General features: G+C 44.5%; 1 protein-coding gene across 4 annotated transcripts in view; it reads left to right on the top strand.

The window, feature by feature from the left end:
* depdc5 (DEP domain containing 5, GATOR1 subcomplex subunit) overlaps positions 1–12,955 on the top strand; it is a 31,922-nt gene extending 18,967 nt beyond the window's left edge. For 3 of the 4 annotated variants that reach the window (XM_035776156.2, XM_035776158.2, XM_035776154.2), the window contains 10 exons: positions 4,701–4,831; positions 4,957–5,037; positions 5,351–5,483; positions 5,605–5,713; positions 6,081–6,320; positions 8,867–9,036; positions 9,773–9,944; positions 11,691–11,751; positions 12,102–12,184; positions 12,349–12,955. In XM_035776156.2, the coding sequence (XP_035632049.1) occupies positions 4,701–4,831; positions 4,957–5,037; positions 5,351–5,483; positions 5,605–5,713; positions 6,081–6,320; positions 8,867–9,036; positions 9,773–9,944; positions 11,691–11,751; positions 12,102–12,184; positions 12,349–12,647 (1,479 nt within the window). In that variant the 3' untranslated portion in view covers positions 12,648–12,955. The remainder of the gene's footprint in view (positions 1–4,700; positions 4,832–4,956; positions 5,038–5,350; positions 5,484–5,604; positions 5,714–6,080; positions 6,321–8,866; positions 9,037–9,772; positions 9,945–11,690; positions 11,752–12,101; positions 12,185–12,348) is intronic. The other variant, XM_035776157.2, reaches the window with a different exon arrangement.
* The last annotated feature ends 1,991 nt before the right edge of the window (positions 12,956–14,946 follow it).

The raw sequence follows: 14,946 nt of genomic DNA, 5'->3' as shown, positions 1-14,946 counted from the left end.
TTCTCTGCAGATCTTCTCAAGATCTGTCAGGTAGGATGGGGAGTGTCGCTGCACAGCTATTTTCAGGGGTCTCCAGAGATGTTAGATCGGGTTCCGACTAGTCGGTGCTCCGACTAGGCCACTCTATGACATTCAGAGACTTGTCCCCAAGACATTTCTTTGTCGCTGCACAGCTATTTTCAGCTCTCTCCAGAGATGTTTGATCGGGTTCAAGTCTGGGTTCTGGCTGGGCCACTCAAGGACATTGAGACTTGTCCCGAAGCCACTCCTGCGTTGTCTTGGCTGTGTGCTTAGGGTCGTCGTCGTCCTGTTGGAAGATGAACCTTTGCCCCAGTCTGAGGTCCTGAGCGCTCTGGAGCAGGTTTTCATCAAATCAAATGTTATGTCACCTGTGCCAAATACAATAGGTGTAGACCTTACAGTGAAATGCTTACTTACAAGCCTTTAACCAACAATGCAGTTCAAGAAATAAGAGTTAAGAAAATATTTAATAAATAAACTAAAGTAAAAATATATCAAATTAACATAAGACTTTTACATAACATTAACGAGGCTATATATAGGAGGTACCGGTACCAAGTCAATGTGTGGGGGTACAGGTTAGTCGAGGTAATTTGTTAAGTGATTATGTATAGATAATAAACAGCGAGTAGCAGCAGTGTAAAAACAGGGGGGTCAATGTAAGTAGTCAGTGTGGCCTTTTGATGAATTGTTCAGCAGTCTTATGGCTTGGGGGTAGAAGCTGTTAAGGAGCCTTTCGGTCCTAGACTTGGTGCTCCGGTACCGCTTGCCGTGTGGTAGCAGAGAACTATTTTATGGGCTTTCCTCTGAACAAAAAGGGGGGGGGGGGGGTGTCAAAATCATGAGTTACAGTCAGTATCTGGTGTGGCCACCAGCTGCAAGTACTGCCGTCCATCCCCTCCTCATGGACTGCACCAGAGATGTTACCCCACTCTTCCACCAAGGCACCTGCAATTTTCTGGACATTTCTGGGGGGAATGGTCCTGGCCCTCACCCTCAGATACAACAGTTACCAGACGTGCTCAATGGGATTGAGATCTAGGCTATTCGCTGGCCATGGCAGAACACTGACATTCCTGTCTTGCAGGAAATCACATACGCAACGAGCAGTATAGCTGGGGGCATTGTCGTGCTGGAGGGTCATGTCAGGATGAGCCTGCAGGAAGGGTACCACATCAGGGAGGAGGATGTCTTCCCTGTAACACACAGTGTTGAGATTGCCTGCAATGACAACAAGCTCAGTCCGATGATGCTGTGACTCACCGGCCCAGACCATGATGGACCTTCCACCTCCAAATCGATCCCGCTCCAGAGTACAGGCCTCGGTGTAAAGCTCATTCCTTTGATGATAAACTCGAATCTGACCTTCACTCCTGGTGAGACAAAACCCTGACCCTTCATTGAAGAGCACTTTTTGCCAGTCCTGTCTGGTCCAGGGACGGTGGGTTTGTGCCCATAGGCAACGTTGTTGCCGGTGATGTCTGGTGAGAACCTGCCTTACAACAGGCCTACAAGCCCTCAGTCAAGCCTCACTTAGCCCATTGCGGACAGTCAGCACTGATGGAGGGATTGTGCGTTCCTGGTGTAACTCGGGCAGTTGTTGTTGCCATCCTGTACCTGTCCTGCAGGTGTGATGATCGGATGTACCGCTCCTGTGTAGATGTTGTTACACGTGGTCTGCCACTGCGAGGACGGTCGACTGTCCGTCCTGTCCCCTGTAGCGCCTGTCTCTTAGGCGTCTCACTGTACGGACATTGCAGTTTATTGCCCTGGCCACGTCTGCAGTCCTCATGCCTCCTTGCAGCATGCATAAGGCACGTTCACGCAGATGAGCAGGGACCCTGGGCATCTTTCTTTTGGTGTTTTTCAGAGTCCGTAGAAAGGCCTCTTTAGTGTCCTAAGTTTTCATAACTATGACCTTAATTGCCTACCGTCTGTAAGCTGTTAGTGTCTTAGCGACCGTTCCACAGGTGCCGTTCCATTAATTGTTTATGGTTCATTGAACAAGCATGGGAAACGGTGTTTCAACTCTTTACAATGAAGATCTGTGAAGTTATTTGGATTTTTACAAATGATCTTTGAACGACAGGGTCCTTCTTTTGCTGAATTTAGGTCCTGGGTGGCAGTAAGCTTGGCCCCAGTGATGTACTGGGCCATACGCAATGCCCTCTGTAGCTCCTTATGGTCAGATGTCGGTGATGCTCTCTGGTGCAGCTGTTTCAGTCTCCTGAGGGGGAAAGGTTTTGTCGTGCCCTCTTCACAACTGTCTTGGTATGTTTGAACCATAATAGTTTGTCGGTGATGTAGACACCAAGTAAGTTGAAACTCTCAACCCGCTCCACTTCAGCCCCTTTAATGTTAATTGGGGCCTGTTCGGCCCTCCTTTTCCTATAGTCCACAATCAGCTCCTTTCTCTTGCCCACATTGCGGGAGAAGTTGTTGTCCTGGCACCACACTGCCAGGTCTCTGACCTCCCTATAGGCTGTCTCATTGTTGTCGGTGATCAGGCCTTCCACTGTGTTGTCAGCAAACTTAATGATGGTGTTGGAGTCATGAGTAAACATGGAGTACAGGAGGGGACTAAGTATGCACCCTTGAGGGGCCTCCGTGTTGAGGATAAGCGTGGCAAATGTGTTGTTGCCTACACTTACCACCTGGGGTCGACCCATCAGGAAGTCCAGGATCCAGTTGCAGAGGGAGGTGTTCAGTCCCAGGTTTCTTAGCTTAGTGATGAGCTTTGGTGGCACTAGTGTTGAAAGCTGAGCTGTAGTTAATGAACAGCATTCTCACATAGGTGTTCTTTTTGCCAAGGTGGGAAAGAGCAGTGTGGATTGAGATTGCGTCATCTGTGGATCTGTTGGTGTGCTATGCGAATTGGAGTGGGTCTAGTGTTTCTGGCATGATGGTGTTGATGTGAGCCATGCCCAGCCTTTCAAAGCACTTCATGGCTACCGACGTGAGTGCTACGGGGCAGTAATCATTTAGGCAAGTTACCTTTGCTTTCTTGGGCACAGGGACTATGGTGGTCTGTTTGAAACTTGTAGGTATTACAGACTCGGTTAGGGAGAGGTTGAAAATGTCAGTGAAGACACTTGCCAATTGGTTTGCGCATGCTTTGAGTATACATCCTGGTAATCCGTCTGGCCCCGCAGCTTTGAATGTTGAAAGGTCTAGCTCACATCAGCTACGGAGAGTGTGTTCACATAGTCGTCTGGAATAGCTGGTGCTCTCATGCATGCTTCAGTGTTACTTGCCTCTTTGCGAGCAAAAAAGGCATTTAGCTTGTCTGGTTGGCTCACTTCACTGGGCAGCTCGCGGCTAGGTTTCCCTTTGTAGTCATAATAGTTTTCAAGCCCAGCCACATCCAACGAACGTCAGAGCCGGTGTAGTAGGATTCAATCTTAATCCTGTATTGATGCTTTGCCTGTTTGATGGTTCATCTGAGGGCATAGCGGGATTTCTTATAAGCATCCGGATTAGTGTCCCGCTCCTTGAAAGCGGCAGCTTTAGCGGCAGGATGTTGCCTGTAATCAAGGATCTCTCTGTACTATGCTCCTTTCATCTTTGCCTCGATCCTGAATAGTCTCCCAGTCCCTGCCGCTGAAAAATATCCCCACAGCATGATGCTGACACCATCATGCTTCACCGTAGGGACGGTGCCAGGTTTCCTTCAGATGTGACTCTTGGCATTCAGGCCAAAGAGTTGAATCTTGGTTTCATCAGACCAGAGAATCTAGTTTCTCATGGTCTGAGAGTCCTTCAGGTGTGTTTTGGTAAACTCCAAGCGGGCTGTCATGTGCCTTTTACTGAGATGCCCAATCAATTGAATTTACCACAGGTGGACTCCATCTCAAGGATGTTCAATGGAAACAGGATGCACCTGAGCTCAATTTTGAGTCTCATAGCAAAGGGTCTGAATACGTAGGTAAATAACGTATTTCTGTGTTTTGTTTTTAATACATTTGCAAAAATGTCTAAAATCCTGTTTTTGCTTCGTCATTATGGGTTATTGTTTGTAGATTGATGAGGGAAAAAAATATTTAATCAATTTTAAAATAAGGCTGTAACATAACAAAATGTGAAATAATTCAATTGGCCTGAATGCACTGTACATGTACATGTATACTGGAGTGATGAAGGTAGATATCTATTGGGGTAAGGGGACTAGGCATCAGGATAATAGATAAACAGAGTAGCAGCAGACATGTGAGTGGGTGTGCGGGTTTGTAGAGTCAGTGTAAATGTATGTGCATATTATGTGTGTGTGAGCAAATGATGGAGTGGGTGTGTGTGTTGGAATGACAGTGTGTAAGTTTATGTAGGGCCCTGTGAGTGTGCACATACATAGGTCAATAAAGATACAAGGTAAACTCAGTCTTGTAGCTATTTTGTTAACTTGCATCCTGCACTGTCCTTCTGGCATGAAATCTGCATGTCTGCATGTGTCTACCATAGACACATCATTGTTGTTTGTGAAGAGACCACACATTACACTAGTACCTGGTAGATTTAAGCCAAGTCAACCAAGGTAATGTATCTCAGATGCGAGTTGTCCTCTTCAGTATCTAACTATCATGAGACCAGAGGTGATTGATATGTAATGTAATGAAATAAATAGAAGGCAGCATAGTGACTGCCTGAGATTGACTTCATTCTAACCTTTGGTGATTGGCCTGTAGGTTTCTACAGATCCTGCTGAAGGAGGGGCCACAGACAAAGGTGGTCAGGTAGGGGCTGGGGTGGTGGCGACCGGTGGGGCTGCAGCCCAGACAACAGGGGATACAGGACCCAGCTTAGCCACAGAAACCAGGTGAGGAAAGAAATATTGTTTTACAGATGTATAGTGTTCAAAATCATGTTTCTAATTGGAAAGTGTTATGTTAACGATGATGACATTAGTCATAGTTAACCAGACTTATGTCTGTGAGTTTACAGTGGACAGTCTGGTACTGGAGCCTTATGTTTGTCCTCATCCTCCACCCTGATGGAAATACTAGAGGCCATCAAACACCCCACGTAAGAGTGTGTGTGTGTGTGTGTGTGTGTGTGTGTGTGTGGTGTGTGGGTGTTTACAAGGATAGTAAAACCAGGAAAATTCCGACAAGTGGGGACATTTCGCCGGTCCCCATAAGAAAACAAAAGCTTTTTTAGGCTTAGAATTAAGGTTAGGAGGGTGGAAATCAATTGTTTTGTCCCCACAAGGATGGTAAAACATGTGTGTTGGCGTGCACCACAACACATACCTCAAGTGTTTTAGTTGTGGTTTGTTGTTGTCCCTGCAGTTAGATGGGTGTGTTTGAGCTACTGTTCTGTTATGTGATATATATAGAACAGGTGTGCAGCTTCTACCTGAGCAGAAGGGCCTGCCCCCTAACTGCTTCATCAGTGCTGAGATCGTCCATTGGCTGGTCAACAACGTAGAGGGTGTGGCCACACAAGGCATGGCTGTCGACATCATGCAGGTAGGTATATGTTTATCTGGTTTTGTTAAAGCATGTGCCGGATACACACTGTATGTAGTGAAGCCAGCATTTGTGTGTTTGTGTTTTTAACAGTATTGCTGTGTCCCCTGTGTTTCTGTAGAAGATGCTGGATGAGGGCCTGGTTACCCATGCATCGGGGGATGCCATGAGGACCTTTGTCTATGGCTTCTACTTCTACAGGATAGTGGCAGAGAAAGACTGTGAGCGAGGTTAGAGCGACACGTAGTCTGCACAAAGCTAATCTGAAAACGTGTAATTTTAAAAACGTTGGTTTGCTCTCCTAGGACAAGGTAGTCCTCCATGCTGCCCACCAGACATGGGGTCAATTCCATTTCAATTCCAGCCAATTCAGGAAGTGCACTGAAATTCTAATTCTTTTTGCTTTTCAATGCAGCGAATTTGGTTTACTTTCTGAATAGTAATAGAATTGACCCCAACCCTGCCTGCTCCACACACTGACTTCTTTCCAGTCATTGATTCTCAGTCATGCCGATATTGATTGTTCTCATTTCGAGAACAACTAACCAGACTCAATAATAACCATACAACTATCTCTCCATCTCTACTGTACTCCAGGCCCTACATCCCAGCTGCCCCCTCCTGTGGCACAGGGCTGGTCAACGGCAGCCCTGGAGGACTTTGCCCTGTTTCAGAGGAAGTGGTTTGAGGTGGCTTTCGTCCTGGAGGAGCGTCGAACTTGTGACCTCCCGGCCTTCCTTCTGCCCTGGCTGCCCAGCCGGCCCGCCTCCTATGCAAGTAGGCACAGCTCCTTCAGCCGCAGCTTTGGAGGACGCAGCCAGGCCGCAGCACTGCTAGGTACACACAGGCTGCTCCTCCCCCAGAGCTGAGCCTCAGCCCACCCACCTTAACCCCACCCCAAAATGGGCATCTCCCCCCACAATCAGAATGAGCATGCCTCCCCCGTCCCTTCCAGTCAGAGACACACCCTGGAACAGGCCCTCAGGGGTTTGGGAGGGAGGGTCCCATAGCACGTGTCACACAGAGCCACCAGACAAGATTCCTGCATGCCTCTGTATGCAAATATGAAGTGGTGCTAACTTGGTCATCAGATTGAGACATGGTTGGTTGAGATCCGGTTAGACATTTTTCCATTAACTTGGTTTGTATTGTTGACAATAAGTTCCCAAAAATCATTAGCAACTTGTTAAAAGCTGATCTCTAACTTACCATTCCATAACTGAGGAGCTTCTATTCTAGTTGATTGAGGCATTCAGGGAACTTACAAACATCCATCAAAACCATCAAACTCACTCATTTATTCTTAGGTTTGAATAATTGGCCTATGATTCATTATATACTAATGCCAATTTGACTCATTAAGTACTTTCCATGACTTGAATATCTCACCATCACAATGTTTCTCTCACATCATTGAATCAATGACTTGCCATCTGAACTAATAATTATCCTGGTGACATTGTTCCTTCTGTGTGACACAAGGCATTGGACCTCAGTACCCATCCCCCATACGGGCAGCAACAGGGCTGCATGTGATTGCTGGTGATCTATCTACTCCAGCTTGCAGAGCTTGGGTTGGTGGCACACCTAAACCTCTTCCCATTCGCATCCCAACCCCCTCTGCCTCCAATTGGAGCTTGAATTGGCATGTCAGTATGTAAAGTACAGTACATATTACATCTAATGGCAGTACTCGTGCCACTGTTGACTGATTTGAAAACAACTCCATCCAATCAGATCGCTGATGGATGTGATTTGCATCTACTTCTTCCAATTAGAGCAGTAATCGGTGTGGTAGTTCTCTTTTCCGTCCAATTAGAGAACTAGTTGGTGTGGTAGTGTTTAGTGCATGCTGTGGTAGCAGTGGCTGTGTACAGTAGTGCAGTGGTGTGCAGTGCACTGTCCTCTTTGCTTTCTGTCTCTATACTGTTTAATGCGTTTCATCTATAAAATGTTGTGAGAATGTTAATGCGTTTAGGGATTCTTGACCAATCCTTCTTTCTCTGTCTCACTGTGATTTTTCTAACTGTGATTTGATGCTGTTTATGCTGCCACTTGATGCTGTTTATGCTGCCACTTTCGTAATGATAAATACCCATTTTATTCTGGAAGAATATCACTTCTAAATGACTCATGCTTAGTTCAACTGTCATACCCCATGAGAACCCAAAATATAAGCTTGTTTTGTAAAAAACACTGTATAGCCTCAAAATATGGTTGAAACTATCATTTGTATATCTTGGATGGTCAATCCTTGCATCCATAGTTCTATCAATTCATTTGAGAGTGGTTACATTTCTCCAGGCCCATCCCTCAGCTTTTTCCAAAGCAGGGTGACCTCTTTGTAATTGTTTCAAATAAGGATTGCCCCTTTAAATTACTGATGAGTTTGGAATTGATTTCTGGTTTATATAAACCAGATTATTGCCATGAAAATGTCTAACACTGGGAGAGAAACACCTCCAACTGTAGGCTATGCCCCCATCTGCTCAGAAAACAGATATGGTCATTATACCCAACATTGCTGAAAACATAAATGCTAAACTTTTCTCCCATAAAATCTGGTTTATTTGGACACATTTCTGTGAGATTACGAGTTGTGAATCATAATGCAGTACCTTAAAATAAAGTCATTTATACATAAACTCAATGGTTCCTCTCCAGAAAATCATGAATCAATGACACCAAAATCTAGCTGTAGACATAATTTATTGTATGCGTATGTTTGTCATGATGACCATGTTTGTGTTGTCTCCAGTGATTAACAGTGTACTGGTAATTTAAAACCTATAGGCCTATTTTTTTTTAATAACACACTCACCGTTTCAGAATTAAATAACCATATGGACAAACAAATCATGATTTCTAAAGAATTGTGATGTAATTTGGAGTAGCATTCTAAATGTATGCATCATTAGCACCTAATCAGTACAGAACAGGTTTGGGGTCAATTCCATTTCAATTTCAGTCAATTCAGAAGGTAAAACAAATTCCAAATTGTCCTAACTGAAAGGTGTTGAAGAGAAATTGAATTGGAATTTCAGTGTACTTCCTGAATTGACATGGAATTTACCCAACCCTGGAGAGAAATTCTGAGCATAAGAGGTATTTCAGGGCAAGAGAGGATGCTATGGTTGAATATTGTGGCTTCACTGACTTTCGATAACTTACTAACATTCTTTGTGACGTTTCTAACTCCATCACAAACATTTGTGCCGTATACTCCAACAACTCTCACCCTCTTAATCTCATAATATCCATGTAAATGTCCTCTTCCTGCCTGTCCATCTCTACAACCATCTCTCCCTTTGGGCCTGATCTCTGGGCCTGTCCCTCTACTCCCTTGCTCTCTCGCTCCCCTCCCTCCTTGTCTCTCTCCTCAGCTGCCACTGTACCAGAGCAGAAGACAGCCACCTTGGATGTGGACGTTAACAATCGTAGCGACCGCACCGAGTGGTGCAGCTGCTATTACCATGGCAACTTCTCCCTCAACGCTGCCTTCGAGGTCAAGCTGCACTGGATGGCCGTCACTGCAGCTGTTCTCTTTGAGATGGTAAGACAAAGACAGACAGAGGGGGAATGTCCATTGACTCACTAGAGACACTCAGCGCTTCAAACTGTGACCAAAATGCTCGCATTTGCGACCCTTTGACTTGACAATGTTTTATTGGTCGCTAGGGTGCCAGTGAATTTTTTGTTATCTGGTCACATTTGTTTATGGTTCACAATGTGCTTTTAGAAAAATGTATTCAAACAGCAATGGGTATGCAAACCAGGTATTCAAAAGGTTTGGTCCAAAGTCTTTGTTGAATGTTTGCGATGCGCAGTTCATTCATCATGCTCTGTTTGAATTTACATTTCTAAATGCTTCCCAAAAAAACGGCCCAATTTTAATTGGTGCGACCAAATCATGTGCTAGTGCCATCGACCGAAAACTTTGGTAGTGCCACCAGTGGAAAAAGTTAGTCCAGCACTCAACACATTAAATCATTCTGACAGGAAGTCTTAGTCTTAATGTAAGATATTTTTAAGACCTACTGACACATTTCTTGATGTTGCCACAGATATGTAGTAAAAGGCTGAATTAAATATTTCAGGATGTCATACAAGGCATACCAGCTAATAATTAAACCATAATGTCTCAAAACAGCTCACTAATTCCCGACATCACAACACTACACATGACAGTATGCTTGCTTTGACGAGAGAGTTTGACAACAAGACCCATCTTTATCTTGACCCTCCACCATGTCTATCTTGGACTCTCCACCATACTCCCATCTCGACAGGTCCAAGGCTGGCACAGAAAGGCTGCCTCCTGTGGGTTCCTGTTGGTGCCTGTCCTGGAGGTGCCCTTTGCCCTACCCTCCTACCTATATGGTGACCCGCTGCGGGCCCAGCTCTTCATCCCTCTCCACATCCACCGTCTGCTGAGGGACGGCAGCGACAACCTGTTTGAGGGTGAGGAAACACTAGGAGCTTTTTACACCATTGTCATTGTACAGTCGTGACCAAAATTTTGAGAATGACACAAATATTAATTTTCGCCAAGTCTGCTGCCTCAGTTTGTATGATGGAAATTTGCATATACTCCAGAATGTTATGAAGAGTGATCAGATAAATTGCAATTAATTGCAAAGTCCCTCTTTGCCATGCAAATGAACTGAATCCCCCAAAAACATTTCCACTGCATTTCAGCCCTGCCACAAAAGGACCAGCTGAGATCATGTCAGTGATTATCTCGTTAACACAGGTGTGAGTGTTGACGAGGAGGCTGGAGATCACTCTGTCATGCTGATTGAGTTCGAATAACAGGCTGGAAACTTCAAAAGGAGGGTGGTGCTTGGAATCATTGTTCTTCCTCTGTCATCCATGGTTCCCTGCAAGGAAACACGTGCCGTCATCATTGCTTTGCACAAAAAGGGCTTCACAGGCAAGGATATTGCTGCCAGTAAGATTGCACCTAAATCAACCATTTATCGGATCATCAAGAATTTCAAGGAGAGCAGTTCAATTGTTGTGAAGAAGGCTTCAGGGCGCCCAAGAAAGTCCAGCAAGCGCCAGGACCGTATCCTAAAGTTGATTCAGATGCGGGATCGGGGCAACACCAGTACAGAGCTTGCTCAGGAATGGCAGCAGGCAAAAGGAGTGAGTGCATCTGCACGCACAGTGAGGCAAAGACTTTTGGAGGATGGCCTTGTGTCAAGAAGGGCAGCAAAGAAGCCACTTCTCTCCAGGAAAAGCATCAGGGGCAGACTGATATTCTGAAAAAGGTACAGGGATTGAACTGATGAGGACTGGGGTAAAGTAATTTTCTCTGATGAATCCCCTTTCCGATTGTTTGGGGCATCCGGAAAAAACTTGTCTGGAGAAGACAAGGTGAGCGCTACCATCAGCCCTGTGTCATGCCAACAGTAAAGCATCCTGAGACCATTCATGTGTGGGGTTGCTTCTCAGCCAAGGAGTGGGCTCACTCACAAATTTGGCTAAGAACACAGCAATGAATATAGAATGGTACCAACACATCCTCCGAGAGCAACTTCTCCCAACCATCCATGAACAGTTTGGTGACGAACAATGCCTTTTCCAGCATGATGGAACACTTTTCCATGAGGCAAAAGTGATAACTAAGTGGCTCGGGGAACAAAACATCGATATTTTGGGTCCATGGCCAGGAAACTCCCCAGACCGTAATCCCATTGAGAACTTGTGGTCAATCCTCAAGAGGCGGGTGGACAAACAAAAACCAACTAATTCTGACAAACTCCAAGCATTGATTATGCAAGAATGGTTTGCCATCAATAAGGATGTGGCCCAGAAGTTAATTGACAGCATGGCAGGGTGGATTGCAGAGGTCTTGAAAAAGAAGGGTCAACACTGTAAATATTGACTCTTTGCATCAACTTAATGTAATTGTCAATAAAAGCCTTTGACACTTATGAAATGCTTGTAATTATACTTCAGTATTCCATAGTAACATCTGACAAAAATATCTAAAGACACTGAAGCAGCAAACTTTGTGAAAATTAATATTTGTGTCATTCTCAAAACATTTGGCCATGACTATACACAATTTGTCTCCATTTTATAGAGCATCTGTCTTTAACATAGATTGTAAGTAAATGTACATGGGCATAAACAACTTATTGGGTGTTGCTGGGTGTTCATGCTTGTCAATATTATTCCCCTGTGATAATTGTTTGACAGGGTTTGAACCAGAGACGTATTGGGATAGAATGCAGCTCTTTCAGGAAGCCATACTATACCGGTAGGTGATTCTCTATACATAGTTTAGAGGCCAGCAGGTAGCCTAGTGGTTAGAGCGTTGGGCCAGTAACCCGAAAGGTTGCATGTTCAAATACCCGAGCCGACAAGGTGAAAAACCATTGCGCAAGCCTCTTAATCCTAATTTGCTCTAGGGGCGACGCACTACTATGACTGACCCTGTAAAACTACACATTTCACTCCACCTATCTGGTGTGTGACAGTGAAACTTTTTTGTTGTTCTCTGTAAACATGGGATGGAGATGTCTATAAATAAACTCTGAGGCACTATATGTGCTGCAAAGGGCGTTTAGGTATTATCCAAAGATTCTCTCACTTACCTCTCTCGCTCAGATTCGGTTTTGTCCAAGACAAGTTTTCTGCCTCTGCTTTCAACTTCCCATCAGAGAACAAACCCCAATACATCCACGTAACAGGTAGGCACATATTAACATAAAGATGAGCATAATTTCTAATACTGTCACACATTTTTTTCCAAAATGCCCTTTGATATTGCTAACACCCTCCCTCACAGTACTGTTCTCCTGCCCCTCTTTCTCTATTTTTGTCCGCCCTGATCCCCTTCTACCTCCCTCTCTAGGCACAGTGTTCCTCCAGCTGCCCTACTCCAAGAGGAAGTACTCTAGCGGGCAGCAGCGGAGGAGGAGGAATTCAACAGCATCAGCCAGTCAGGGCCTGTTTGGCTCGGAAGAGCTGGTGGGTTACTACTGGGCCTACAATACCATGCTGACCAAGGCTTGGAGGACGGGTGTGCTTGGGGATGAGAAGCTGGCTGACCGCCTGCTCAGAGACTTCACTGACTTCTGCGCCAACAAAGAAAAGCGGCTGGTGAACTTTTGGGACAGCTGCCAGGAGAAAATGAACGCTAGTGCTCCATGAAGATGAGATGGAGAGGTGAAACTGAGAAAGAGAGACAGACAAATCTATTGAAATGGGAATGCAGTGGCTGCAGTGTTGAGGTTTTTGGGAAGAATTCTCCTCAGCACACTTATACAAGGTGTTGTTATGTCCCATCTGTGGCAGGACTTGTGCTTTGCATCTAGGTCAAGGTGGCAGGTCAAGTGCTATGACAGTTAACATGAAGACTATGCATGAGGAGCAGAGACTCTGCTTCCTCTGGTCCTGCTACTAAGCTGCTACTTTTTCTTCACATCAAGTGAATAATAAAATAACTAATCTGAATCTGGTATACGCCTCTACATCAAATCACATTTTATTGGTCACATACACATATTTAGCAGACGTTATTGAATAAAATACAGTATAATAGAATACAGTATTTACATATGAGATGAGTAAAGCAGTATGTAAACTTTATTTAAACAATATTAAAGTGACTAGTGTTCCATTATTAAAGTGGCAGGTAATTCCAAGTCTGTACAGTTGAAGTTGGAAGTTTACATACACTTAGGTTGGAGTCATTAAAACTAGTTTTTCAACCACTGCACAAATGTCTTGTTAACAAACTATAGTTTTGGCAAGTCGGATAGGACATCTACTTCGTGCATGACACAAGTAATTTTCCTAACAATTATTTACAGACAGATTATTTCACTTATAATTCACTGTCACAATTCCAGTGGGTCAGAAGTTTACATACACTGAGTTGACTGCCTTTAAACAGCTTGGGAAATTCCAGAAAATGATGTCATGGCTTTAGAAGCTTCTGATAGGCTAATTGACATAATTTGAATCAATTGGAGGTGTACCTGTGGAAGTATTTCAAGGCCTACCTTTGAACTCAGTGCCTCTTTGCTTGACATCATGGGAAAGTCAACAGAAATCAGCCAAGATTGCAGAAAAACAATTGTAGACCTCCACAAGTCTGGTTCATCCTTGGGAGCAATTTCCAAATGCCTGAAGGTACCACATTCATCTGAACAAACAATAGTACGCAAGTATAAACGCCATGGGACCACACAACCGTCATACCGCTCAGGAAGGAGATGTGTTCTGTCTCCTAGAGATGAAGGTACTTTGGTGTGAAAAGTGCCTTGTGAAGATGCTGGAGGAAACCGGTACAAAAGTATTGATATCCACAGTAAAACGAGTCCTATATCGACATAACCTGAAACGCCGCTCAGCGAGGAAGAAGTCACTGCTCCAAAACCACCAATAGAAAGCCAGACTACGGTACTTTTTGGAGAAATGTCCTCTGGTCTGATGAAACTGTTTGGCCATAATGATTATTGTAATGTTTGGAGGAAAAAGCGGGAGGCTTGCAAGCCGAAGAACACCATCCCAACCGTGAAGCACGGGGGTGGCAGCATCATGTTGTGGGGTTGCTTTGCTGCAGGAGGGACTGGTGCCCTTTGCAAAATAGATGACATCATGAGGTAGGAAAATGATGTGGATATATTGAAGCAAGATCTCAAGACATAAGTCAGGAAGTTAAAGCTTGGTTGCAAATGGGTCTTCCAAATGGACAATGACCCCAAGAATACTTCATAAAGTTGTGGCAAAATGGCTTAAGGACAACAAAGTCAAGGTATTGGAGTGGCCATCACAAAGCCCTGACCTCAATCATATAGAAAATTTGTGGGCAGAACTGAAAAAGTGTGTGCGAGCAAGGAGGCCTACAAACCTGACTCTGTTACACCAGATCTGTCAGGAGGAATGGGCAAAAATTCACCCAACTTATTGTGGGAAGTTTGTGAAAGGCTACCTGAAAAGTTTTTCCCAAGTTCAACAATTTAAAGGCAACGCTACCAGATACACTCCATTAGCATGTAAACTTCTGACCCACTGGGAATATGATGAATGATATAAAAGCTGAAATAAATCATTCTCTCTACTATTATTCTGACATTTTACATTCTTGAAATAGTGATGGTCCTAACTGACCTAAGACAGGGAATTCTTACTAGGACAAAATGTCAGGAATTGTGAAAAAACAGAGTTTAAATGTATTTGGCTAAGGTGTATGTAAACGTCCGACTTCAACTGTGTATATAGGGTAGCAGCCTTTAATGTTCAGGGTTGCGTAACCGGGTGGAAGCTGGCTAGTGATTGCTATTTATCAGTTGAGATAGAAGCTGTTTTTCAGTCTCTCGGTCCCTGCTTTGATGCACCTGTACTGACCTCGCCTTCTGGATGATAGCGGGGTGAACAAGCCGTGGCTCGAGTGGCTGATGTCCTTGATGGTCTTTTTGGCCTTCCTGTGAGATCGGGTGCTGTT

The sequence above is a fragment of the Oncorhynchus keta genome, chromosome 9 (genome assembly GCF_023373465.1).
Source record: "Oncorhynchus keta strain PuntledgeMale-10-30-2019 chromosome 9, Oket_V2, whole genome shotgun sequence".
Taxonomy (NCBI): domain Eukaryota; kingdom Metazoa; phylum Chordata; class Actinopteri; order Salmoniformes; family Salmonidae; genus Oncorhynchus; species Oncorhynchus keta.
Note: the sequence above shows the minus strand (reverse complement) of the source record. Positions and strands in the feature narration are given on the sequence as shown.